Source organism: Dicentrarchus labrax, unplaced genomic scaffold (genome assembly GCF_905237075.1).
Source record: "Dicentrarchus labrax unplaced genomic scaffold, dlabrax2021, whole genome shotgun sequence".
Taxonomy (NCBI): domain Eukaryota; kingdom Metazoa; phylum Chordata; class Actinopteri; family Moronidae; genus Dicentrarchus; species Dicentrarchus labrax.
Window position 1 is genome coordinate 22,260,245 of NW_026136701.1, and position 25,112 is coordinate 22,285,356.

At 45.1% G+C, this 25,112-nt stretch overlaps 2 protein-coding genes across 5 annotated transcripts in view; both read right to left on the bottom strand.

Moving 5' to 3' along the window:
• The window catches only part of LOC127365551 (sodium/potassium-transporting ATPase subunit alpha-2), a 101,614-nt gene that overhangs the window by 35,706 nt on the left and 40,796 nt on the right, over nt 1-25,112 (bottom strand). The window lies entirely within an intron of this gene.
• Nucleotides 548-16,086, bottom strand: mpz (myelin protein zero). Of its 4 annotated transcripts, XM_051404002.1 has the most exons (7): nt 15,869-16,086; nt 14,214-14,380; nt 10,932-11,145; nt 9,956-10,085; nt 9,400-9,442; nt 4,115-4,144; nt 548-3,090 (listed from the first exon to the last, which is right to left on the bottom strand). In XM_051404002.1, exons 1-7 carry the CDS (start codon nt 15,912-15,914, stop codon nt 3,079-3,081), a joined length of 642 nt encoding a protein of 213 aa, XP_051259962.1. In that variant the 5' UTR covers nt 15,915-16,086; the 3' UTR covers nt 548-3,078. The 4 variants fall into 4 exon arrangements, with proteins under 4 accessions (XP_051259962.1, XP_051259973.1, XP_051259944.1 ...); XM_051404013.1 differs by lacking the exon at nt 4,115-4,144; XM_051403984.1 differs by having other exon boundaries at nt 548-4,144.

A 25,112-nucleotide genomic window follows, 5' to 3' on the forward strand; every position in this document is an offset into this window, starting at 1 on the left:
CCTGCAAGTTAAGTCAGAAAAAATTAAGCCTTTCTGAAAATAATATCTCATTTTGTCACTCTGTAAATGTGAAAAGGTTGTAAACGGTCACCGAGCATTTATTTTCAGTTCATCATTATTAATTTTCGGTAGTTGGGTAACAGAGGGCAGGATGAGGTGAAACCATTTTAGTCCTCACCTTCTGCCATGAAGCAGTTTAAAAGTTTAATTCCAAAACCAAATTATTTTTTAAAAGAAAAACACCTGATGGTCATTGTTCAGCATTTAAAACCTGCAGATTACGTCCTGTAAAAATGTTCTTGTTGTGTATGCAAACGTCTTTAGATAACTAATAGGCTACGGCTGGTCCTATTCCTTCATGAGTCTTACTTTCATGCCAGCCATTAGAGTATTGAAATATTTCAAAAACGGTGGATATCTCATTTTGGAAGGACTTTCTTCCTTTGAAAAGTTCATGAAAGTAAATACTGGCAGAGACATTCGTGACAGATTTAAACAATGCTTGGGACTTGGAACTGAAATAAAGAAGACTGTAGACATTTTCAGCTGGGTTTACTTTGTCTTCTGTTGACGACAGCTGCGCTTGGGGCTTTTATTTTTATTTACGTTCTCTTTACAACATATTATACAGAGTCATCAAAAGTTGTTAGTGCTCTTGAATTATAACAAGCATTAAAATAAATGAAAAAAAAATGTAAGAAGCTCCAGTCATTTCAAATAAAGGAAGGTTATTGTGCAACTATGACTAATACAGTTCATAATACATATAAAACATCTTTTTAAAGGCATTTTAATGCTGTCTGTCTTATGTCAGGTGTCTGTGTGGCTTTGCGGAAAAACAAGAAAACATTCTAACTGATCCATTTGACTGGATAGTTAAACAGCGACTAGTGAAACAGATCTCCAGTTATAAAGATGTGGATTTTAGCACCTCCATTCCAGTTATGAATTTTAAAGGAACATTCAAGTCTACTATCCACCCTGCATATCAAGCACGCAGATCGCAATCCATCTTTGGCTCAGGGTTGGGGAAGGAGCACCTTTAAAAGAAAGCTCTGGGGGAAGAGCAGGCTCTATCTGTAGTGATACATATGGATTTTTGGCTTGGCTTAACACGCCAGATAAGTCTCTTCCTCCAAAGCTTTCTCCCACAGCAAGCACCTTCCTCCCCTTTTTTTTCTCCCCAGCCACATCTCACTGAATCTGAGGCTAACCGAACCCTTATCCTCCCCTCATCTCTCCGACACCGCACGACAACCTCGATTTCCCTTCGTCTCGGAATAAAATGTGCACCAAAGAGACAGCCACACAGTACCTTCAATAACACACAAGGTCAGAAATATAATGACATATTCCATCGAATATAATTACATTTCTTCCGTGCCTTGACAAACATGTTCTTACATGTTTACACATGTAAAAAATGTCTCAGAAAACATTATTTGCTTTACTTAGGGTGACATACTGTTGTTTTTTTTGCTTTATATCAAATCTAATTTTTAACAAGACACACATATACATAAAACACGCATCGTATTTGCGACCGGAAGAGAGCTAGCTAGATTATAAGTTTCTGTTTGGCGTCTCCAGTGAGAACTAAAGGCGGATTTCTGCCCATGTGTTTCCTCCCTTTGCCGGTGAGGGGCAGAGGAGAGCATTTTGGCATTTGAACCAGCAGAAAAAAAGACAGTAAGGGGTCGGAGGAAGGACGGAAGGCGGGCTGGCAGGGGACATGCCTTTGGGGGAGGCGGCGTTTTGAAGGGCAATTGAGAGGGCGTTTGTCGATCATTGGGCAAGACCGAAGGAGGGGAGAGAGATGTCCGTCACCGAGTTTGAAAAAGAGAAGAAGAAGGGCGAGGAGGAGGAGGAAGGACAGAAGAGAGAGGAAAAGAGGAGCAGAGCATTGAGCTGTAGGCCTGGCAGTCAGATAAGGAGAGGCTTAAAGAGTGGAGTGGATTGTGTATAGGCCTTTTCTGTGGGGGAATAATGCAGTGCAGAGTCACTAGACGACAAGAAGAGGAAGAGATAAAGGAAGCCAAAGACTAAAAGGACAAAGAGAACGAAACAGAGGTTTGCAGGGAGGAGATGAATCCCAAGATGGGAGCAATAAGTGAATAACAGAGGACTGAAGACAGCAGAGGAGGCAGGGAGGGAGAGAGGAAGATGTAGAGAGAGATATCTCATTACCAGCACGTGCTTAAATAATTAGCCCTGGGTTGGCGAGAGAAAGAAACGTGCGGGTGGATTAACTGGACCTAAAATAACCTCTTGAGAGCACGGAAGCTGCACCTCTTCCTGGTAAGCCCTTTTGTCAGACTCCTGAGAGAGAGTCCGCCTGCCCTCGGGGTGGGGGGCCGTGACGTCATTCCAGGTTATCAGTCGCCGGCCGTCGAGTCAACAGCGGACAGCCTCACGCACTCAGGCACAGACGGCACAGCAGGCGCCCCCTACCCACCCTGCTCGCCTCTTTCTCTCTGCCCCACCCCACCTCCCTCCCCTGTTGGCTAAAAAATGTGCAGCTGTTACAGTAAGCCCGAACGCTCTTATGGGGCCAGAAATAGCCCCCTTTAGCCAGGGCAGGGACACAGCGACAACCTCCATTAGCTCAAATGTGAGAGGATTGAATCACCCCGAGCTGGAGGGCTTGAACCTCTATCTACGCCGGCTGAGAGCAGGAATCATATTTCTCTCACACTATCGCTCTCCTCTCCTTCTCTGTCTCTCTTTTTCTCTATCTGAAGTCCAGAGTGCACTCACAGCTCCGCTCAGTGTGTGTGATTGAGTCGTAAACATTAAGGGGAGGATTCGGGGGACTCTAAACACAGAGGGATGTCTTTCGGGATGTTATGTGCGTAGTTAGGCCTTGAACAGTTTACAGTTTGCCCAATGAGTGCATACAGGGTCTCCGATGAGACGCTGTAAAAATTATTTGACGCTGTTGCCGCTGATATAGTAGGACTATTCTTACAGCCAGTGCTGTCTTGAAAGAGTAGAGATAATGGGAAATAATGGGGGTTGCATCAGGCTGGGCAGAAAAGGAGGGAGCAGACTAGAGGAGTGGAGGCAGTCATGGAGAAGTCAGACCTTTATCTATAGGAGAAAGAAAAGGAAGAAAAGAGGGAAGGGAAGTGAGAGAAGAGAGAGAAAGAGAAACAGGATAGAGCAGTTAGCATATAAATCACTTCGGTAATTTGAATTAACAAGAAAGTCAGAAAAATCACAGTGAAAGAGGAAGTAATAGGACAGGAGAGGAAAAAGAATGAACATCAGTGTGAGAGGAGAAAGTTAGAGTTTGACACGGCGCCTCAGAAAAAAAAAAGAGCAAATTGGCTTGTCCCCGTAGCTTGGGATTTGTGATGCGTATCGGACGCACTTGGAGAAAGCTTTTTCGGTGGATAGGATCACAATGAAAGGAACCAGAAAGGCAAAACCCAGGGAGCGGCTTTTTAGATTTTGTTATCAAACCCAGCCGTCCTAGGGTCTCGCTTCAAATGGCATATCTTATGACCTGACAAAAGTACTCGGGTGCCGGCTGGTGTAAGAGATTATCACGACATCTTAGATCTCGGCCCATATAGCTGCGTCTACAGTCATCAGCCTGTGACAAGAGCAGATATGATTTGACTTATTTATTCAGGGACTCAGGTTGGCATTGTGGTGGGTCTAAAGTAGGTTTCTGGTTTAACTCTCCTGCTTTCTCCTCAGTGGATTTCCCACTCTCTTATCGTCGATGGCTACCTCCCCCCATGGCCTCCCCCGCCTCCCTATTGGTCTATTTTTTGAAGGTGAGCTGGTCGGCGAAGCGAGAGAGGAGGCCAAGCGGTTTGGACCTCCTCATCCCTCCCTCACCACTGGGCCCTTCCTCCCCATTTCTGCGGGTCAGCTCCAGCTCGATGGTCATCAGCACCCGGCCCGAGTGGTCCTCCCCTCCTCCCCCCACCTTCTCTGTCTTTCTGACTACGGTTCGCTGCTGCTGCTTGGGCTGGGCCTTCGCCACCGCCTGGCGCACGGGCTGGAGCAGCCGGCCGGCAAGCCCGCCCCAGCCCATCCCCGTATCCTATTTCTTATCCTTGCGTGACTCCTGCTTCTTCTTTTCCGAGGCGGCCGCCTTCACCTTGGAGGGGTCGGCGGGAGGCACGGGGCCCTGTGGGGGAGGAGGGAGAGGGGGTCGGGCGGAGAACAGGGGAGGAGAGTCACTTCAGGAGGAAAGGAGTGTGAGGGAGATAGATCGAGAGAGAGAGAGACAGGTCAAGGAGGGAGGGAAAGAAAGAGGGGTGAGATGGGTGCATTAGAGATGAGAGGATGAGAGATGGGGTTAGCAGGATGGGTGGAGCTGTGTGAAGAGGAGAGAAAAAAACATTTAGGAGGAGGAGGTGAGAGTCAGACATACAGAGAGACAGATAGGGGGTAAGGAGGTAGAGAGACAGTCCTTTTAGGGGAGGGGGTAGCAAGTGAGGGGGGGCGGTGTCCAGAGCTGTAAGGGGGTGACAAAACAGGTAACCATGCGTTAGGATGGGACACAGTGGCAGACAGCCTCCATACACCTGTGACAACTGAGTGACAATTGATCAATAACACACACACACACACACACACACACACACACACACACACACACACACACACACACACACACACACACACACACACACACACACACACACACACACACACACACACACACACACACACACAGAGTACCAGATTGGGTTCTTATTGGGATCTGACTATTCTACATACTTTGTGCTGATATCTTTACATTTGATCGTATTTGTAGTCAAAATAGCTTGTTTTCCTTTGTAGTGTCATTCAAGTCTCCACAAAGTATTAATTAAACAACTTGTAGATACAAATGTTATGTATTTGAACAAAAGGTGACTGATATTCAGGTTACAGATTAACTGTTTAATTATTAATAATCCAATTGAATTCATTTCAGCAGGTACAGGTTGCAGCCACACTACTGCACAGCCCTGTGGGAAGGAACCACATTGCCGGATTTTCAGTGAACGCAGCCAAAGCCACGCTTCATCCTCTCTGCTCGGCCTCTGATCTGCTTGTGTGTGTAGCTCAGTCCCGCCCACGCCCTTGGTCAAACCGTAGACTTTACACAAATAAGATCTACCGTCAATGGGTCAAACACTCGCGGGGACCAGAAGCTCTGTATATGCCAATGAGACAGAGAGAGCAGAGGAGAGAGACGAAGACAGTGACCTAACGCTAAGTTTTTCCTTCTGACCTCTCATCCTGCGCACTATCCAAAGATTTGCGTCTAGGAATGTCCCAAATACAAGCTAAATAATCAAAGAAATACAGGAAAAGGGCAAGGTCTCTGCAGATACAGACACCGGCACACACTGTGTGCTTTAAAAAGTGCTATATAAATAAAGCTTTACTTACTTTCTCGCTTCTAGTGGGTCACAAGTCATCTTTGTTCACGTCTATACATTGTTTATAGGAAAATCCCACTCATTACGCCCATAAGTTTATTTTTTAACCTCACACTTAGTTGTTATTCTAATGATTGTTATTTTATTCTTTCTTTCTTTGTGTATTTGTGCATAATTTGTCAAAATGCATAAAATGTAGAAATGTAAAGTCTTGTCAGGACCAAGAACACAAGATGACGCATCTCTCTTCCTGCTGACAATAAAATTTGTTCACAGCTTTCACCTTTCAACCAAATTTAGTTAGACACCAAGACACCCACTGTAAATGCTGGCTGTCTTGCAAATGAACACATCAGTGCATACTGGGTCTCTGACACAATTAGACTTTAAGGCACGGTACCCCATCACATTTAGAACTACATTGAAATATTTGTTCAAAAATAATAATATTGGGCTATTAAATAAATAATTGACATTTACAGGGGAATAAATAATTAGTTATAGATCTTCTAGATCAATTTGCTGTAGCTATGGTCAGGGATGGACCTGCTTGACTGGCTATGTGATATTTTTTGAAAAAGGGCCAACAAATACCCTTCGAACGAGTACTTATATAATTCAGACATTCACTCCCACTCATTCTGTATAATGTCTGTGCAGTGTCTAAAACATCTCTAAGGAGAAATCTATAAAAGGAAGAGGAGGAAGGAGGAAAAAGGAAGTAAAGTGAGGCTTCACTTGAACACAACAAATCCATCAGATGGACTGGACAGAGTGGAGACAAGGTCAAGGTAACACTTAACTTTACAATAGCTGTATTCCAGTGCATTAACCTGTGAGTTAACCTATTGCAAAGTATCACAAGTGCACGATAATGCCCTGATGGAGTCTAATGAAACTCCACTCATACAGTATGTAATGGTTTTCACAATACTGTGTACTTTGACTTTCTCCACACTGGCCAGTATGCTTCTGTAAAGTGTTACAAAGGACAGACAGAGCGAATAGTTATCCTGCTGGATCTGAGTTTTGGAGACTGAAATACTTCCTCTAATACATCAAATCAGTCAACGGTGGAAAGCACACTAGAGGCTGCTTCTACCCAGTGAAGCTTCGACTAATAATACCCCACTGATTGCATTAGAAATGTATCATCTTTAATTATGCTCTGTGCAAAAGCAGCACCCACTCTAATAGGACAGCAATTGAGGTGAATGCTGCTACTTCCAACGGGGAAGCTGAGCAGTCCATCCGGTATCCTTGCCTTTCGATCATACTTACATTCTCTCATACATCATTGTATTGTTTACCATTATGCATCCCACAGCGGACTCAGTTTTTGGTGCACTGTATTGCAGAGCTCCCACGCTAATGACAGTGCTGCCTCGTAAACACACTCAAGCCTGCTTAGGCAGAATGCAGAACCACCCTTGTTACAGGGGCTGCACACACTTCAAAGGAAATGTAGGTACTGTGGCAAAATAGGAGGGACTGGTAGGGAGGCAGATAGGTAAAGTGCCTGTGTCCCGTGCTGCATACTAAAAAGAGACAGTGACAGGTGAGGAGGGAGATTGAGAGGTAGATGAGGAGTGAGAGGTAGTGATTTTCTGTCCAGAACCGAGGCTGATCAGAACCCAGAAGACCTAAGGAGTGAGAGGAGAGAAACTGGAAAGGGAGTGAGGAGGTGGTGGTGGTGGTGGTGGTGGTGGTGGGGTGGGTGGGGGTGGGGGGGGGGATCGACAGAGCAAGAGAGGGAGTAAAAAGGGAAGAGGAAAGGGGGAATTACAGACAGATAGATGCTTCTCATGGTCAGTGAGGAAGTCAAAGGCAGGGAGAGGCGGGAGGTTGGGAAGGAGAGGAGGAGGCTGCGACTGAGGAGAGGGAGACAGGGGACCGGATAAAAGGAATGTGAATGAGAGAGAGAGAGCGAGGGAGGGAGTGAAGTGAAGTGAAGTGAGGGGGGAGGAAGGCAATTGGGGGATGGAAAAAAGAATGGGTGGGTTGTGTCGTGTGTGTGTGTGTGTGCTCAGATCGATACCGAGTGCACTCAATTATCATTCCAGTACAGTATGTGTGTGTTCGTTCCTGTGAGCTTTCGTTTGCGTTTGTGGTGTGTGTGTGTGTGTGTGTGTGTGTGTGTGTGGCTGCGGGGTAAACTCCTCTCTCACAACTCCACCTAATGGGGAGTAGCACACACCACAGGGTTCCTTTGTCTCTCTGTCTCACTCACTCCCTCACCCACCCAGCCTTTTGGAGATTTGTAGTGCAAGCCCAGCAAAGAGAAAGTAACGAAGATGGTGAGGCCGATACAAAATTGTGTTGTGTCAGCAGAGCCTCCTAATAAGGGCTATTTGATCAAACAACCACTTATGAGCACACTATAAAATCCCATGAGTACTCTCTGTGCGGCGTAGCTTCAAGAGAGGACCCAGCTCTGAGGAAGAAAAATAAATAAAAATAAAAAATAAGGGAGTGTGAGCTCAGATGGAATAGCTGTTATTTCTGTATATCTTTCTTCCAAGCCAAGACTAGCAGGGAGGAGAGTAACTGTAAATGACAACATTGTCAAATATTTCAGTGTCCTTTTGGCGGCGGGTTATTTATTCATATATGCACTGTCACCAGCCGCAGGCACTTGAGAGCAACTGACTGCAGCTCAAGAGTAACCTGACAATCATACGACAGTAGAAAGGAAAGAAGAAGACAGAGGGAGGAAGAGGGGCTCCGGGGAGATGAGAATGAGCGCACTTGTTTGAGGCAGGAGGAAGGGTTGGCCCTCGCTGCCGGTGTCGCCCCATAGGTTTGAGCCACAGGGGCAAGATGGCGCCCTCCTAACCGCCGGCAGAACCCTGCTGCCTCTGCCGCCGCCGCCTCGTCTTTATGTTAGTTTATACCTGCGGCTGAATGACTCGCTGTCACAATGGCACCTTTGATCTGCCGCCTCTGATATCTTTGCGTGTCTCTCGTTTAAAAGCTGATTTTTGATTTTGAAAAACGCCTTGAACTCAAGTCCCTTGACTTCCCCTTTTTTATATTATCAGCATGGAAAGCATACAGTGGATTACAATACACCCCCGCAACCATCCAGCCCCCACATTACCACGGAGTAATCAAACAGAACTTGCCCCGGTGGCTTGTATTCACAAAAGAATACAAGCCACCAAAATGTCTGATTAATCCACCACTTGAGGCTATCACACTCCCATGAGGAATAGAGGGAAAAAACACCCAAAATCCTTGGCGTGCAGCAGTGTAAAACCACTGATAACAGCCCAGACCATAATAGGCCCAGTGATTTTCATTTGACTCCCAGTGAGCGAAATCAGCAGCTTCTGTCCATTTCCCCACTGCGAGCAAATCACAGTCTCCATTCACTACCACAATAGCATTAAGGCCGCGACATGGCCTCGGCCATTTCACAGTCGCTGGTTTGATTTTTGCCCTGTGGCTGTTTACTTGCACCGTGCTGTTCGGCCCCCCTGCGGGAGCTGAAGGGGGGGCATGAGGGCCACGAGAGAGAGAGGAGGAACAGTACCGGCTTTAAAGCACCTCAAATGCTGAGATGGCACTAGAATTTTAACAGCTTGAACACTGTTATTAGTGTTTGCCAGGCAGAGTTTGAATGGCATGTTATTTTGTTGTTGATATGTTGCTTCGAGGCGGAGCCGACTAAGTGTGCGGACATATTGGAGCTGCTTGGTCTGGCATTGGGGGAATGCGATTATGAAACTGTGCTGTTATGCACTGTCATGTTGGATGTGTGCTATTGTGTGGCGGCCCTGCTACAGAATAGACGAATATTCCTTCTGACAACATGTTTCATGAGCTTAACGAACATTCAAACACCGCTATTGTCGTCATTTTGTTATTTTGAGCCTGAATATGACAGCAAACCGAGCTGTTGCATTTGGTGTTGTCAACTGGATGGGTACATGTGATGGAGTGTGTGAGGAAAGGAGGAAGACGAGGAAGAAGAGGGGATTTGGAGGAAGGAGAGGAAGGAACTTGCCTGTCTCTGCTGTGATCCCTCTTTCTTTTTCTTGCCATGTTTGCTGGAGGGGACAAAAGAAAGACAATGTCAGGATGTCGAATCTATCTCTCCCTCCAGTGGTCACAGGGCAGCATTGCCTGGCAGCCATCATAAAGAGAACATCAACTTAATCTACTGGCCCTGTCTCAAACACAGCCCCCAGGTGCTAGAAGCGTTAAGATCTCATAAGATTGGATAGGTAAAAGCAAGATGATGGATCCATCATCTTCATGATCGAGTGGATTACCCACTAAGAAACCTTCGCTTCACCACTTTTAATCATCTTGCTTTGGACCTATGCAGTACTGGTTTTTAGATTAAATCTAAATGAGAGATCATTATCTGTCTCTTTCCAGCTGACTAAATTTAAATCTAAATCTCGCAAACCAAACCAAATCAAATCAAATCGTGGCATGGCAGCTATGCCAGCTTGGCCACGCAGGTGTCGGTGCCAGGGATGGGCTCCGGCTTGAGCTCCAGTCCCTGGCACAGACCCGACTGGCAGAGCGCCGCCGGCCACAGGCTGGTCACTGACCTGACACTGAGGCTGAAGACGCGGCGCGCCACCAGGAACCTCATCAGGTAGTAGATGACCACAATGAGCACCAGCAGGCCCAGCACCACCCCGATGATGGCTCCTGTGATCACACCAGCCTGGATGGGCACTGTGGGCGGAGGGGAGGAAAAGGAAGTCAGGTTTGATAAAAGGTAGAGAAGAAAAATTTAAGATAAAAAGGAGGAAGGGTAGGAAGCAAGTGACGGAGAGTGTTCAAAAGAAAAAGGAAGTTATGAAGGAAGAGAAACCGTAAAGCAGTGAGCGGGAGAAGAAAAGATGTTGTCATTGGAGGGGGGAAATGGATGGGAGAGGAAGGCGAGGAACAAAGATAGAGGGAAAGGGAACGAGAGATGAAAGAAGAGAACAAAGGTAAAATAAAGGTTGAATGAAAGATGAAGAATACAAGTGCAGCGGAGGCAGAGAAGGAGATGCAGAGGAGGAGAGATAAGGTAGAATAAAGGTGAGAGCAGGGAGAGTGTCATGGAGGGTGAAGGTGGGGGGAAGGGACGAGACAGTGGAAGACAATGGAAATGGTGAAAGAACAGAGAACTAGGAAGAGAATGCAAGGAGGGGGGAGAAAAGAAGTGAAAGGGAGGCAGTGATAGCAATCTCAAATAGAGAAAGAGATAAAATTGTAATTGATTTCATTTAACGGGAGGTGCGAGGAATTCTAAATGAGGAAATGCAGCGACTGGTCTGAACACAGCACTCGCTCTAGTCTGATGCACAGCGCAAATTGAGATTAATTTCAGAGTTTGGAATGATTATAACAACAATTGAGAACAGTTGGCTTCTGACGGGAAAAAAATTCACCAAAATATGCCATATGGGCTCAGTGGAAAGCTAATGAGCAGACACAGATGTAAGACAATGTAGGCATTAGACTTTACATACTGGGGAATTTGATTTTACAGAGAAACCCCCACAGGACTCACTGTACTCTCTCCCATCTCACCCTTCTCAAAGACCAGCAGGCGGACGCTGGAGGGCCGGCCCACTATGTCAGGGGGGTTCTTGGCGTCGCAGGTGAAGGTCCCGTTGTCGTTGAAATCCAGGTTCTTGATCAGGATGGAGCCATCACGGCGGCCCGGGTTCCCCACAAACTCCACCCGGTCCCTGAATGGGCCCTTGTTGTCAACATAGGCGGCGCCTCCAGTGTAGTGGAAGATCTGTAAAGGGCAGTGAGGACATTGTACTAGTTTATGCATATGGAGTCATCATGATGGCATGCATTTCCTTTTTGCATTTTTTTGTGCAGAAGTGTTCTGCATTTTCTGTTTGGTATTTGTATGTTGTCACTAGGGATGCACCGATATATTGGCTGCACCTCGGTATGGGCCGATATTGACCTTGTTGACTGACATCGGCCTATCAGCAAATAAGATGGCATTCACCGATATGAGTGGCTGATATTTATCTGTTGTGTCACCTCAGTCTTGTGCCAACTAAATGCTGTGCTGGTTATTTCCAACTTGTATATTGGAGAAATAATCACCTCTGTTTTCCAGCGCTGGCACAAATTACACACAAATACCGATGTGCTCCATACAGCAGCACGGACAGCGAACAGCTGTTGAGCTCTGTGTCTCACATCATGTATGAGAAGAAAAATAGACTGATCTGCAACAAGGCAGTGATGCTTATCTCTGTCTATCTTTTTGTTTTTGTTTTCCTCTGCGGATTGTTATTCTAAACATTGGTATTGGCCCAAGATTTCCCAATCAGTGCACTCCTAGCTGTTGCACCCTGTAGTGTAGTCAAAAAGTCTGGTCTGCACTGATCTGCAGTGATCTGCAAGCAGGGCTGGGTATCAAACCACAAAACCTTTGTTGGCGTTTGTAGCACTGAGTATTGATCTGTCTGAAGGTTGAAATGAAATCTGGTTATATTGGTAATCTTGCGTACTTGTTCTTTGATCAGATAACTTCGGATTTAAACGAGCAATCAGTGATTTATTTGGCCAATACGCGGTATAAAGGTGACATGGCAAAATGTAGACATAGATGCAGGGATACATTGGCATTCATTTGGACATACTTCAGTCCACCTTGTGAAGTTCAGCATTTACTCCTTTAGCTCCATGAACACTTGAGGGTAATTGTGGCTTTTTAGCTTCTAAATGTTCCACTGTGTTCACCCACTGTGTCCGTCTGCCTTTTAGTCTCAGGCAGGTAGTGTAGGTCTGGTTTTTTCACTGAAACAGCTGCCTTTTGCAGCTGAAATGACTCATAGAGGGTGAACCAAAACTGTCAAATTAAGGGCCAGAAAACCAAAACAATGAGCTGAAAGGTTTTAAAACACTTCTTAGGGATGAGGTAAAACTACAGAGTGAGGTGACAATCACATAACACTCATTTGATCCATTGTTTTGAGCAGCTTTAAATCCAAATTTTCTTGTGCTTTTGTTTAGACAACATGTCATATTTTTAACCTTTTTCTTTTATGAAAGAGTTTTTATGTTAACCATTACATTTCTGAAAAATTAGGGGTTGAAAATAGTATTGTTTTAGTATTATACCGAAACTCAGGACTGTCAGTGTCGACACACTGAACAATACCGAGCCCTACCAAAAAGTCCTCTTAAATGGCAGATGACAGCCAGAACAAAGGCCAATTGATTTTTTGGGAAGCCTAAATGGGCAGAGGGGTGCAAATGGGGTGATGGGGTAAGCAGGGGTAGGCACTGATGCCCCAGATTCCACAAGGTCAAGGTCAAATGTGGTTGATTTTGTGGGAACCGATTAAATTTTCAGCACACGTCTCATTGAAGTTTTGAGGCCTGTGAAACCCATATGAAAGCCATCCATGAATTATACACAGCCTTTTTACGTGACATGAACAAGTCACCAATAAAATGCAACATCTTAAAAAGGACAAATGCACCATGAAAACAGACAGATATATGAAACTGTAAATCTGTCCAGGCGGGTAAAGAAATGAGCGACAGAAGATAAGTGAAAAAAAGAGACAGAGAACAGAAATCTAGTTTCAAAGTGAGGGCACTGCAGGAGACGGATGAAAGCGGAGGAGGTGAGGGAAGGAGATAATGAGAGAGGAGGGGAGGGACAAAGAAGGCAGGCTTGGGGAGGAGGAGATTAAGGGAGCTGGACAGAGGGAGGTGCAGTCAGGACGGGGAGATATAGAGATTAGAGCGATGGCAGGACGATAAGAGCAGAGAGAGTGAAATTAAAGAGCAGGAGGCAGGTGAGGCAGGAAGAGGAGGGGGGGGAGGATTAGGAGAAAAAGTTTCTGTGCACTTGTTGTTTCCTCCTTTTAAAGTTAATAAGTGAATACGGCACTTAAGTGTGTGATGACATTCTAGATATTCCACAGTCAGGTATTCATCAGATTAAAGCAGGATGTGTTTTTGATGATTTGCAAGTATCAGTTCAATGAGGGTGCTCCAAGAGTGACACCAAATTTATGAATTGGTCCATCCTGTAGTGGAAATGATGAGTCACGTTTAAATCCAGAGATCCTGATACAACAGCTGCACAAACCAAGCCCACAAGTGATCCCAAATTGAATAGCTAACTTTCTGTTTGTTTAAATATAGTTGCGAGAACTACCCAAAAGTCACGCCATGTGACATCAGTACACCACCCCCTCTCCTCTGACTAAGTTTTTGTTCCTCTTCGTGCCTGGTAGGGACAGAGAGGGTGAAAACAAAAAAGTCTTTTGGTAGTCGACGCTACCGCTGTTGGCAAGTCCACATTTCTGTGGCAGCAAAAGACGTTTTTGTATTTCTCTTCTAAAATATTAAGTTTATTAAGCTTGTTGTACGTGAAAAAAGTTTAACTTCAAGAAGGAACCTACCCCTACTGTACCCCCCCCTTAATGATTTATAATGAATATTTGGCTCTTTAGCTGCTAAATGCTCAACACTATATTCACCAACTGTATCTGGACAGGAACTGTACGGTGGGTTTATCAGAGCTTTTTGACAGAAAACCAAAACAATGAGCTTAAAGATGAACTTTTTGTAGAGCTTTTTCGAGCACAGCTTTAACATGGACGTGACAAATGTTTAATTTTGTAGAGATTTACTGATTGCTTTATGTCCTCAAACTGTCTGGTAACAACACATTTACTTTACAGTGCGATGATATGATCAGATGATAGTAAAACCTGTGTAGTACCACGCTTATCAGCATGCAGTTTGTATTTTGTGTGTGTGTGTGTGTGTGTGTGTGTGTGTGTGTGTGTGTGTGTGTGTGTGTGTGTGTGTGCGCATTACAGAGATGCTGTCCCGGGAGCCATCAGGTCTGTATGTCCAGGAGAAGGTGACGTCCTCAGAGGTCCAGCGCCAGGAGAAGAAGGAACAGGACAGCCGGATGTCGGAGCCCACCAGGGCGTGGCGCTCCCAGCCGGTGTAAATCACTATGGCCTGGGACTGCTCAGGCACTGGGAGACACACAGCAGGTGGATATGGTTAACTCACAGACAAACACACCCATCCACAACATCTAAATAACACACAGATCTAAATAAATCATGAGTTCAAGATACTTTTGGTTCAATATTACCTTAACTACACTGTCTGACTACCACTCACGGCAGAAAACGATCAGAAATGCAACCTGCAGGAGCTTTTTGTTAGAGAACACAAACAAAACATATCTCTACATGAGTGGACACACCACACTCCTTACATATATCTTTGTTTTGTTAGGCTTTTGATCTAAATACACTGAATTGACTGCCACAAGTCTCTACATTCTTAAACTCTGATCACAGTTGGACCCAGACACACACAGCGATAAACTGCACATTTAGTGGTGTCAGATCCACCATTGATTCAGAGATGCACTCAGTAAATATTTGGATTATTACTTGAATATTGGTGCTAGTCTCTAAAAGTCAATGGGGAACATCATTTTCTCCATTAATATGGATTATGTTGGCTTAATCATTTGCACTGTTTATGCTTGAATAATATTTAATGATCGATGTTAATTTGGTTTTGGCTGCAAAATCAATATTTTACTTCCCTCGAAAATGCTCTCCGCATCTCAAACAACCAGCCGAGCCCCTGTGAACTACAGACCCCTGCCATTACCCGGAACATCATTTCTGTATTGCTCAGTTTCACTTAAAACATGTGAATGGGCAACCATGAGTTACAACATTCTCACAGCTACATTCAAACTAATGCCCCTAATTGTCCTGGAGCTTTCTGCCTCTTTTAACACCCGGAGAGTAAAGTTCACAGCTTTCACTGCAAGCGTCCTTGAGTGAACGTGCTAGTGCAGCCAACCCCGCGAAACTTGTCAATGAAATCACGCCTGACATTTCTAATTAAAATTCTGACAAAAACTGCAAATATCTGACAGGAGGGGGGAGCAGAGAGAGCAGCCTGACAGAGAGCAAAAACTCTGCCAACCCTCAGTTTAAAAAGCCATAATATTAGTGCTCTTCTGACTTTGCAAGGTTAGAGACACCTGCTTTATGAGAGGATGATTGATCCTCTTATAAAGCATGAGCCATAACACACCTGAGGATGAACAATATCCTCTAGACCTTGTAATGGCTTCAAATCAATGAGTTAATATAAAGATATGAATTAAAATGCTTCAGTTTAGTATTGATCCAGTGAAAAGGGAGATATTACATTTCAGTGTAAGATAAATTAATTCACTAAACCTATTGACCCTTTTTATTATCATCAAGTCCATCAGTTTTCAGCTAAGCACTGAAGGAGAAAACAGAAAAAGCCCCTCTTCATCATATTCTCGTTTAACCTTTAACCCCACCATCAGTGGAAAGATCATTTCTACATTTTCACTTTCAATTAATGGAATTCAGCATGGGCTTCTTTGACACCTCATCAAAATAAAACTTCATAAAAGTTAAAAAAAAAGAAGGAAAAAGAAGAAGCTTCTTTCTTTTTACCTATTCCCAGGAGGACAACCGACGCCAGCGCCAAAAACGTCAGCATGGTTTCTGGCTTCTACGGAGCTCCCAAAAGACTGATGCTGCAGACCTGACAGGAGTCAGTCGAAGAAGAGTCCCACTCTGGAGGGAGTGTGAGTGGAAGGAAGAGAAAGGAAGAAAGCGAGTGGAGGGGTGCAAGGATGCCAGGACAGAGGGCTTCAAAACAGGACAACAACAGAAAACCCACTGTCCCTGGGTTTATACCCAACCACACCCCTCGCCCAGGCCCGGCCCGGCCCATTCCTCCTCTCCTCACATCCCCCCCCCCACACACACACACACACACACACACACCCCACCCCACCCCACCCCCACCTCTCCTGTCACTTCTCTCCATTTCAGCCCTCATTGAAACAAATTACACACATTATCGTTTCAAGTGCAAGAAACGTACAGGCGAAAGGCACCTGTGCCGTACAGTAGCTGGCGAATTAATTGGGTAAGCAATGGGCAACTTGGGGCAAATTTGCAAACTCTGCACAGCATTACGCCGTGATGAATGTAATGTGCTAGATTACACCCTCACTGTGATGAGATTGTGTTGTGAGAGGGGATGGTAATCAACGCTTGGCATGTAGGCGCGAGCGAGGGGTGTGTGTGACAGGGAACCATGACCATCTGCAGTTGCTCTGTATGTGATCACTGCTCGTATGTAAACATTACATGGGGAATGGTGGGAGGCTGTCTCGGCCCGTTTCTGTCTGTTTACAGTGAAGGAGGAGGGGATGAAGGGGATCCTGCAGCGAGGTCATTCCAGTGCTCTCTCCTCCATCCCCATCCCTCACCCCTCACCCCTCTTTCTCCTCTCGCTGGACTTTCACCGGGTTTGAGGCCAGCGGCCCAAACAAAGCCCCGACTCTTTGCTTTCTGTCCTCCCTCTCTTCAGATTCTTGTCGTTTGCTGACGTCTAGCACTCAGAGACAATGGAGAGAGAGGGGGACAGGGGCTGACTGGTGTTTGCCCGTCTGTCAATGGCGCTTTCTTCCTCTCCGGCCTCTCCCTTTCTTTCTCTCAGCCTCGTTTTCTCCTCCAGCCTAGACAAAGCTGTGTATTCAAAGTGCGGCGCCCACTCCTCACTTTTCCAGTAACACAGACAACGAGAGTGTGGGGAGAGACCCGCTATATATAGACGGGTTGATATGAGGACAAGATGCACAAACATGAGAGCAAGACGGCGGCAGACACAGGGAGAAAATGAGAAAAGAGCCGGCGGTGTGAATGAGAGGACACGCTGGAGTGGAATTTCTGCAAAAGCCTCATTCCATCATTTTGTCACATGTCATAAATATGCATTAATTTAGCCGCTGGCATCATAATAGTGAATGCATGCACAAATTAATGGTCTGCAGTGCTCCTCCAGCTTCAGCAAACACACAAGCTAGATTCACTTAATCTCAACATGAAGTGTAAACCATATCAGGTATGATTTGACTCCTCCAACCCCCCCTTGGGAATTAATATATGATAAGAGTGTAAGAAGAGGAGGCACTCGGCAAGGATGTCCACTTCACGTTGTTATTTTATTGAGCCTACTTATCCAGCTTTCCTGTGCTAAAACCTGCTTTGCGAGGGGGCTCTTGGCCGAGACAGCACCAAAGTATTTAGCGACAGATCGACTTTTGCTTACATTTGAGACCACAGCAGAAATTCTTGCCACTTGTGATAAATCGCAACCACTCATTCATATCTTAACACCTCAAATACCCCGCTGACGGATCAGCTGAACAAAATGGACCATCTGCCAACTTGTTGGCGCCATCAACTGTCTAAGCTTTGGCTTGAATGTCTAAATCGCGACATCCTTAACAATTATGGCAGATCCTGCCTTCAGGCCCCTGAGAAACAGGGGGATTCTTTATGAGCCTGGCAGGTGCAGAATGTGGCAAGCGCCCAAACTCGTCAGCACCGAGTGACGGTGGCAGCGGCTGAGCTTGGCAGGGAGAAACTGTATCACATATAGAACGAAGGCCCCCAGTCCCTCAACTGGCAGTGGTATAGCACACTAATGTAGGGAAGAGAGAGCTTATCTGCAGCTAAATTATACAGTGAGGAGAGGTAGAGGAGAGGGGCGAAAGGGGGGGAAAGAGGTATGAGTGAGAAACAGAGAAAACTCGATCTGTAGAGCCATTTACAGATTTTTGCTAAATTATACACGAGTCCTCAGCTGCAATTTAGTGATATTGAGGTGGACAAGGCTTCATTTCAATTGGTGTTATTAGAGATGACTGAATACGCAAAGTACCTCAGGCCTCAGCCACTGTGTGAATGAAACCATCTCAACTGACGGCCTGTATAACTCATCAAGCTTGTTTTCACGGGTAGAGACAGTGGCCTCGGCTGCATTTGGTTAGGGCATGTCATTAGACACCCGTAGAAATTTACAGAGCATATTTTCTGTGATATTGTAATTTTCTTTGACATAGAATTATTTCCAATGGGATGGAAAAAAAAAAAAACATACCAAGCACACATTCAAAAGACCAGGGATAATCAGTCTGGGAAGGCATCCCGAGCTGGAGATGTTAGAGGCTCTTGTCAACTCTAGCCATGTCTAATTTTTCTGCAACGTTGAGTATGTTTGCCACAGCTCTGAGTGCAGCCGTGATCACAAGGCGGGCTGGCAGATGTGCAGAAGGGGAATGTCTTTTTCAAAATGTGGAGGGCTTCTCTGAATGGAGAGCCTCTTTGAGATGGGGCTGCTGGAGGGTTTCTTGCTGGTCAAAACAGAAGAGAGACAGCGGAGATACCCACCACAGAGGCTGGTTCACATGAAGGTCATAAGACTAATGACTGTCAACAATGAACCAATGGAGTGCACTGCAGTCTTACCCCCTTAAGCGCAAAAGCCTCTCAGTGTGGGCCAAAGTGAAGCACTGACAAGTGGGGAACAACAACAACCACTGCCATCATAAACCAATCATAAAGAGGTCTCGCAAACGACTAGATCGGCTCACAGTTTTTGCTGTAGGGGTTGGATAATCAAGCGAAACATTTACATAACCAAATAAGGCAAATGAGCCATGGCGAGCAATTGGCCAGAAAACTGTCAAAAGTTAAGGCTAGAAGGCAAGATTAAATATAAATACAGCACTGTTACGCCATTTAGGTTTTCTAATAGGACGCAGGTTAGGAGCCTGATGTCTAAAAAAAAAGATTGAGTGTAGAAAAAAAATATATGACCTGAAAGCATCTCTTTACTATCTGCATTTACACCACCCAAACCGGGCTCCTTGTATCCCAGGATTTACCTCTACTTGGGGATTGTGAATTACACTTAAAAACTACATCCTCATATTGAGTCCACTGTAACATCCGAACATCATGTGCAAGGCTGTGAAAACCAGAAATTAAAGCAGCTAAAAGTAAGAGATAAATGGCTGAAATAAATGGTTGTGCCAATGAAGATTTACTTGACCTGACAGAGCTGTGAGAGCATGTCTGACAGACAAAGGTTGGCAACGACCAATTTAGAGGACAGTTGTGTGCAAAAGCTTACTGACATTTTAGAAGCTTGTGGCAGGAAACATGGCTGCTTATGAACACAGTAACATTCAGTCTATGAACTCTCTTTTTTGTTCCAAATTTGCACAGACGGGATCTCCTTCGTCACTTCAGCAAATGCTCAAAAAATGATGTTGTGACTTTTATGTTCAAGTGACAAAGACCTGGAGCAAGAATCAGGCAGTCCCTCCAGGATGGTGCACTCACAACAATCAGCGCAACCAATCACTGTGAATTTCTGTGCTAAAGATTGAGCCATGTGTCACCAAACTGACATCCTTGTTTCTAGTTGTGAAGTTGCAGACTGATTTTATTCTCCCTGGAACAACTGCACAAGTTGCAAAATGGCAAAAAATGTTGCAGCATGCATCACATCACAATATATTACAAAAGCTGCTGGGAATACAGACATTTTAGGCTGCGACAATCCCCCCCAAAAAACTGGCAAAATTCTCGAGGGAATAGGACTCTTGTCTGTCTCTGGAAGACATCTGTCTCTGGAACTAGCTTTCCCTTGCCAAGTTTTTTTTTTTTAAGGCTTGCTAGTATTGCTAGCAGCATAACCGTTGGTCGGTCCATCACTTTGGTCCAGACTGAAATATCTCAACAAACTGGATGGATTGCCATGGCATGTTGCACAATGGTCCCAAGAGGATGAATCCTACTACTTTGTGATCCTGTAACGTTTCATCTAGCACCACCAAAATTTGTCCAGTACTTTGGTTTCTGACAAAATATCTGCAAGACTCACAACATCCCCGTCATCCTCAGCTGTACTTTGTGTTTTGTGCAAATTACCAAATGTTAGAATGCCAACGTTTGCTATGTCCAAATTCAGCTTCACAGAGCAGCTAGCATGGCTGTAGCCTCATTTGCCTAAACCTAACCAATGCTTAGCCATAGCAGAGTCAGACAACAATTCATTTTTTATAATGAGTTGTAACAGCTTTTCAAGGCACTGCCAAGTGATGTCCTTCCAACAGGAGGGCACTCTCGCGGGCATTTACAAATGCTGTATTTTCTCATTTAACTTGGAGGACTTGTTGGCACAGTCGCACGCATCTTGTAATGGTTAAACTGAGCTGATGAAGTGCCCTGATGAGTCACACAGTGCATACAATTCTGTACTGTCTCTTATGTTGAGGATGTAATACGCTGTTGGAGTGGAGATTGGAGGGCGAAGGAAATCATATAAAGGGCCCAAAAAAAGAGGGGGCCTGACATCATCAAATCCGAAAGGTTACTGGCCAACGCTCGGCGCTCCTGCTCAAGAAAAACACTATTGATATTCTGTGGGTTCGGCTGGGGACAATGGCCCGGCCTGTCCCTCCCTCTCTCCCTCATAGCCTGGCATGGCAGAGATGTCACAGAGAGCACCAAACAAATGGATGGAGGGATAGAAAGGGATGAAGGGATGGGGAGGAGGAGGAGGTGGAGGAGAACAAACGCATTGTTTTCAGGGTGGAGAAAGGGGTATTGTGAGCAAGACAGATAGCTTATGTGGGAGAATGAGGTGGGGGAAGAGAGGGGCACAAAAGGACAGAGAAAGGTGAAACCTGGCATTTTTTTTTTTAGATGCCCCCCTTTTTTTTTTTGCAGTTGGAAGGAATCCATAACCCTGCTTTAGGCGACACTTCCTAAAAACTTTAAAGAGAAACACATCAGAGAAACACATCACAGAAGAGCCATCTTCAGTTTGACGTTCATCAGTCACAATACCAGAGATCAGTTCTGGGGCATTCTTTTTTTAAAATCATGCTCCACACCCCAAAGCCCCCAGACACTTCTTAACATGTAGCAAAGCACAGTCGAACCAAGGCAGCAAGCAGGTAGGTTTGCAACCACAACCTCCCCTGCGGGACCCAGTGTGAACGGGTGACTTGATGTGAACTAACAGCACAGCTGTCTGAACATGGGCTAGGACCTCGGTGGAGATGGAGGCCGCTGTGCTGCAATACCCGCAGGCGTGTGATGTGTGCCAGCTGCCCCCCTCGGTAAACATCAGTGACACATATACACACACAAACACACAAACACAGGCAGCTTACCAGGCACATACATTTTCACACAGAGATGATAAAAACAACCCCATTCACACATGCACAAAAGAGGACACAAATACCGAAAAAGTCTCGGTGTGCAAGGATTCAGGGACTTTCACGCTTCCTCTCCACTTACACAATCACACGTACACAAATTAGGCCGAGACAATGCTTGCTGTAGTCAAACTTCAGAGTAATTCACAACAAAAGCCAGGATCATACAGCACACAATATGGAATTGAATTCATTACATATTTGCATTTTCAATATTTCATGCTCTGCTGCCTGTTTGATTTCCATTAGGGCCTTTTCCATCCCTCACACTTGCTGTTTCAAGCCCACTTCTAAAGCAACAGTACAGATGACAACTGCTATTTGAAATTCAGATTTTAGTAACACCAGCAAGTCCCTTGTTTTTATTCAAAAAACAGACGAGATGTGATGATATTCAAGATGGGTGTCAGATGTACCCGAACGAAGTGTGCAGGAGAGAAGAGACATATTTAAAGAGCAAACAGAAGCACATTAATGGATGGCAGTGAATGAAAACTGATGGAAAAATAAAGGAGTATGGTACAGAAAAACAACAGAGGCAGACGAAAAGGGCATTTTCAGGGCAATTTCCATGATTATCCGACCACAATGGTATCCTTCTCAAACTCCCCTTCAGCAGACACAGGACACAGCCCACACACACAAATAACAGGCAAACCACCAGTTGTGCAGTATGAATACTTGCATATGGAGACAGCATAACAAACAGTGATCTCAAAAGCTCTCCAGTATATGAAATACAAAAAACTCTGCATTTGAAGACAGTGACAATAGTATGCCACATGCAGCGTGAGTCACCACAGAACTGGGAGAATGTTTACAGACGAGCTCTGTAAAATTGCACTCTTGATGCCTCCTTGCAGCCACAAGAATCCCAGCCCCTCCGACGCTTGTAATTTATTTCCTGCATCTCGTTGTGTCCCTGCTACTGCACTGGAGCAATGCATCACTGATCACCTAGAACACATCCCTAGAGATCAAAACAAGCCGTGTTAGCGGCTGTGAGGCTGCGCTTAGGCACAGTGGTCAGTCAGCACACTAACAGTGACGATGCTAACATTCTGTAGTTCACTGTGCAACTCATAAGTACAGCTGAGGCTGATGGGAATGTAACCGGTTTTACTCAAAGATGGATGACGAGAGGTCTCCAAAACACCTCGATGGCCCCTTGGTGGCTGATTGCAGTATAGGTCATAACGCCTGCTGCCTCCATGTTTGTTAGAAGATGGGACATGGAGCCAAACTGAAAACTAAAGCACATCAAATACAGTTTTTTGCAACAAAAACAAAAGTGTCTGTACCAGATTCCATGGCAATCGATCCAATAGTCAGATTTCAATCTGAACCAAAATGGTGGGCCGACTAACCAACATTACCATCTCTAGAGCTGATTGTGTGGCTGTGGAGCACCGCCGCTGAGGATGATCAGTTATAAGAGTGTATTTGTGCAGCAATCAAACAGTTCTTTGGATGTTTAAATGCAGCTCTGTGGCCAATGAATGATGTATACCTCATAATCTCAAGCAGTCTCAAGCGCTGTGTCTCAATGTCAACTAAATATTTCCTGCACATTCACTCTACTTTGCATTTAATGTGATTCTGAATTGCTTACGGCTCAGGCAGACGAAAGCACAAACAAATTGCAAACGCGAAGTGGTTCAATCTCGGTCGCCAAGCACACTCACTACCTCTCACATGGCATCACTATGCCGAAAACTCTCAAAATCCTCTTTGCTTCCTCATGTAATAACCGCTCGTCCTTGGCTCTCAAACCGACCCCCCCCTTCCACACATCTCTAACAGTCTCTGATTGATTCAGGCTGGACAGTTAGTGGATTTCCATCATCTAATGCAAGCTGTGAGTGCTTCTCCTTTGTCCTGCTGTTTGAGCAACTGTCAGCTCCCGCGTCTTTTTCTACATCTAATAACGTTTCAGGCAGCCAGCAATCTCCTTGGCTTGTCCTCTTATTACCACACACGCTGAAAGCACTTCGCTGCCGCCTTGAGTGCTCGAGCAGAAATCAGGCCAACTCAAAAAGTATTGGTATGCTGCCCATACATTTCATGTTTTGCTGGGCGGTTTTCCACAGTGAATCTTTGATAGGGATCTATTACTGGCAGGTATGCTGTAACTTGCCGGGTCGATTTGGGTTGTTGGAATTTATGTGCACCGTATGCGGTGAAGTATTTACGCAATTTTCATTCTGAAAGGGAAATCGAGTCCGTAAGGGAGGGGCGTCGATCAATCAATAACACAATAGACAGGATGCTTAAAACTGGCAAGAGCCTTTATTTTCATTCAACATTACAAAAAAAAGGAAGATGCTATTTACAATTATTTTTGCCATATTTATTATTCTCTGCTGATGACTACTAGATGATCAGTAGTAGTCCTCTGGGTCAGCTTTCTCCCCTTGATTCTGAATCTGCTGCTGCTTCTTGTACAAATCAGCAATCTGCAGAGAGCAGGAGAGATGAACAGAGATTGAGAGGGAGAGAGATATCGAGAGAAAGAGAGAGGGAGGGTTGGCATGAGAGAGCATGCATGAAAGAGAGAAGGCAGGAGGGAAGGAAGAAGGGAAGGAGGGAGGGAGAGAAGATCATGAAGTCAGGTCAGTAACATGAAGAGGAAAAGCTAAAAATAACAGTTTGATTATTCATATCCCGGGCTTTGAAGTCGGTGACTCCCAGCTGCCGACTGGGAGACAGAGGTTGTGTTCACTTGAGCTCATCGGGGTTTGGGAGTGAGGGGGTGGAAGGCGGGACAATGAATAATGTGCGAACAGCAGGCCCACCCAGAATCAGCAGTATCAGTACCAGTGCAGCAGGGTGGCACAGTGAGGAGGAAAACAATGAGCCATCACATTATTCCTGCTTCACAGCATCAAGGTAGAGCTTTGATTCTCAGCCTGAAACTGACCAACCTCTTCAGGCTCCACATTGTCTAAACTCCCTCCGACTCGGATGATGTCAGGTTTCATTTAAATAGTCCGATAAATCACGCGATGTGAAACTATGTGTTGTGATGCCGAGCGCGTACGCATCCTCGCAGATAATAACTGGCAGAAGTATCTTTTTAAATGCAGCTGATGCTCCAACCGGAGTCCCAGCGGACAACAACGCTAGACTCCACAGTTAACAGATGGCTGTTAATGCAAGTCAGTGAACATTTACGTTAGAAATATGGTTTTAACCTTATCAAAAGTTCCACTGGTTTAGGCTCAGGTTAAAAGAAAGAGCCAGGCTTCAGTTTGACATTTTGTGCCTCATAAAAACGTAAAACCTTTGTTCTGTATGCTGTTACACAACCCTGATCAATGCTTGCGTGATACCTGGCTTGGGTTTGGTTGTCAGTCAGAGTTTGTACATCCAGGGCAACTCTTGATGCCGATGAGCGTGTCTTAAAAGTTTTAGTAGAGAATCAAACTTCAGAATGGTAGCCGGTGGTGGACGGTGAACAGCAACAACAAACCAGAGCTTTTTGTGTGTGGCTGCTGGTGTTTTTGTTACTGATGAATTCATAGAGTGACTTTGATTCAAAAGATATAAAAGCATCCTTATTAAGTCAGACCAGATGTTGGCACAGGAAATAATGATTCACTGCT

Bases quoted from the DNA above. Each gene is read 5' to 3' on its own strand.
- mpz (XM_051403984.1), bottom strand. From the start codon at position 15,914: ATGCTGACGTTTTTGGCGCTGGCGTCGGTTGTCCTCCTGGGAATAG. The intron at 9,443-9,955 runs GTCAGTGACCAG...TGTCCCCTCCAG, and splicing joins GTCTTCAGCCTCAGTGTCAG to CAAACATGGCAAGAAAAAGA. The intron at 4,145-9,399 runs GCAAGTTCCTTC...CCTCCCCCACAG, and splicing joins AGGGATCACAGCAGAGACAG to GGCCCCGTGCCTCCCGCCGA.